General features: G+C 34.8%; 1 protein-coding gene and 1 long non-coding RNA gene across 5 annotated transcripts in view; one reads left to right on the top strand and one right to left on the bottom strand.

Moving 5' to 3' along the window:
- LOC118765156 overlaps positions 1-2,500 on the bottom strand; it is a 72,830-nt gene that overhangs the window by 44,934 nt on the left and 25,396 nt on the right. The gene's annotated exons all lie outside the window — the stretch shown is intronic.
- LOC115216711 (bifunctional coenzyme A synthase) overlaps positions 1-2,500 on the top strand; it is a 117,090-nt gene that overhangs the window by 107,445 nt on the left and 7,145 nt on the right. For all 4 annotated transcript variants that reach the window (XM_036506753.1, XM_036506752.1, XM_029786244.2 and 1 more), the window contains exon 9: positions 1-110. This exon is cut by the window's left edge and continues 37 nt beyond it. In XM_036506753.1, the coding sequence (XP_036362646.1) occupies positions 1-110 (110 nt within the window). The remainder of the gene's footprint in view (positions 111-2,500) is intronic.

The raw sequence follows: 2,500 nt of genomic DNA, 5'->3' as shown, positions 1-2,500 counted from the left end.
AGGAAGATGCAGAGGCAAGGATCGACAGTCAGTTATCGAATAAAGAAAGAGTCGAAGCAGCCAATGTGGTTCTGTGTACACAGTGGGATTACGAAATAACACAGCAACAAGTGAGTAGATTGATTTTTGTTTTAACCCTTTAGCATTTAAATAGGCTTTATCTGGCCCAGATATTCTACCAGGTTTATGTTCAAACTGGCCAGATCCAGCTTTTCATACTGGCCAGTACTTGTTTTTAAAACCTGGTACTTATTCTATTGATCATTTTTGCTGAACCACTAGGTTAATGGGATGTAAACACACCAGCACTGGTTATCAAGTGGTGGTGGGGGAAAAACACAGACACAAAATTACACTCACATAGATATGCACACACACACACACACACATACATGATGGGCTTCTTTCATTTTCTTCTATCGAATCCACTCACAAGTATGTTTGATGGCATATTTTCTATTCCACAAGTTAACCTCTCAACAGGACTTTTGCAAAACCTGGTATATATACATATATATATATATATATAAATAATGTATGTATGTATGTATGTATGTGTGTGTAAAATGAAACAAATATGTCTTATCTATTTATTCAAAATTTTACTTTTAGTGAAATGTTTACAAATTAACTGGAAGGATGGAATGTTCTGGTGGGGTTAGTAACAGGATGGTAGGTCAATGTTGGGAGTTGCTGATGGAAAGGGGTTCATGTATTCATTCTCTAGTGTTGTCTTGTATCCATTACTGAGACATTTAGTTCGCCACAGTCCAGTCCACCAAGCTGTAAGTAGATACCACTGTGCAGTATTGATCATTCGGTGCCACTTTTGCGCGTGATCTACCATTTGCACTTTAGTGTGCAGTCTAACCCTAATCCTAACTCTAACCTTAATCCTAAATCCTAACCCTATACCTTCACCCTAACTCTAAACTTAATCCTAATCCTTACCACACCATTTCATAGCATAGACTATGGTGACAACAGTAGATTGATTGTCCAAGTAACACCAGTCACTCTATTATGTCTATGACTAAGATATTTAGCTTTCAACACTTCAGCCCACTCGGAATTCTACAGCCTTTGATCACTGGTTACTTTGTGTTAAGATTGTTTTGTGGCTAAACAACATGGCCATAGTTTGGTATATTTAAATAATTCTGTCCTTATCTTGCTGATAAAAATATTAGTCAATTAATAAGTTAACTGTATTTCACTCTTAATCACATAATATCTGAATATACTTTGGACAGTTCAATGTTCTGAATATTATGCATATCTTCACCTACAGAGCAGCAGAAAAACAATAGAAGTTTGTAGTTGTTAGTGTGTGTGTGTGTGTATGTATGTGTATATTTCATATAGTTTCTATTATGCGTGTGTGTGTATTTCATATAGTTTCTATTATGCGTGTGTGTGTGTGTTTCATATAGTTTCTGTTATGCGTGTGTGTGTGTTTCATATAGTTTCTATTATGCATATATGAAAAAATCAGTGACTTTTGTGACAGTTATTTTCCACACTAATTATTAGCTGTTGATAAACAAATTGTAAACATGTAATCATTAAAGTGGAAAATAATTATCAGAAAGGTAATTCTTATTCATTTTTTCAAGTATACATTACTGTGTCAAGGATTTTCTGTATCTCTGCTATATATTTCTACTTAATTAAAATAATTGTTATTTACTCTGTGAGAATTATAACTTACCAATTTGATATTCATGTCTTAAGCTGGTGAAATACTCTTTCTAATTATTAATCAAAGTATAACCAATCATTCTTTGCTTAATCAAAAGGGGTAACCGTAACATAGTCATTTGAATACTTTGCTAGCCAGGGTCCTGCATGAAGTGCTGCTGTGGTTGATCACTTTGACTTTACCTCTCCCTTCAACTAAAATGAAATAAGTTATGTATGTGTGTGTATGTATATATATATATATTTCCTGGTGGAGGCCAGTTTATGGGGTTACCCTGTGTTTCCCGTCCATAAAGGGTTTAACTTTATGACATATTGTTAGACCCCGAGACCTGTAGGCCTATGACCTCTTTGATCCTTCATGTTCGGTTTCCTTGTATGTCTCCACTGTCCTGTTTTTGTTCCCAAATTTTATTTTGGTACTTATGGGAGTAACTGTCTTCAAAGACTCATATTGTCGTTCAATGATTGAAATGAGGAGTAGACAGACAGCTGACAACTGATGAAGGGCCTTTCTTTATGTTACTTGCCCTGTTTTCCATTTGTTTCTCTCGTTATTTGCGTATTGAACTCTTTTGTTTTCGTATTTCATGTTGTTTACTGTTGGTGACATCCTGTACCTATATATGCATACACATACACACACATTCACACATTCATTTTTAAATTCTCTCTCCATTTATTTCCTCTTATTTCTTTCTGTTGAAGAGCGTAGGCTCGAAACATAAAAGACTTTTCCATTTATCCTTTTGTTTTTCTATAAATTTCAACTATATATACAGGGTGGGCCAAAAGTCAC

This window comes from Octopus sinensis, linkage group LG10, assembly GCF_006345805.1.
Source record: "Octopus sinensis linkage group LG10, ASM634580v1, whole genome shotgun sequence".
Taxonomy (NCBI): domain Eukaryota; kingdom Metazoa; phylum Mollusca; class Cephalopoda; order Octopoda; family Octopodidae; genus Octopus; species Octopus sinensis.
This window is presented reverse-complemented; position numbering and strand designations above follow the sequence as displayed.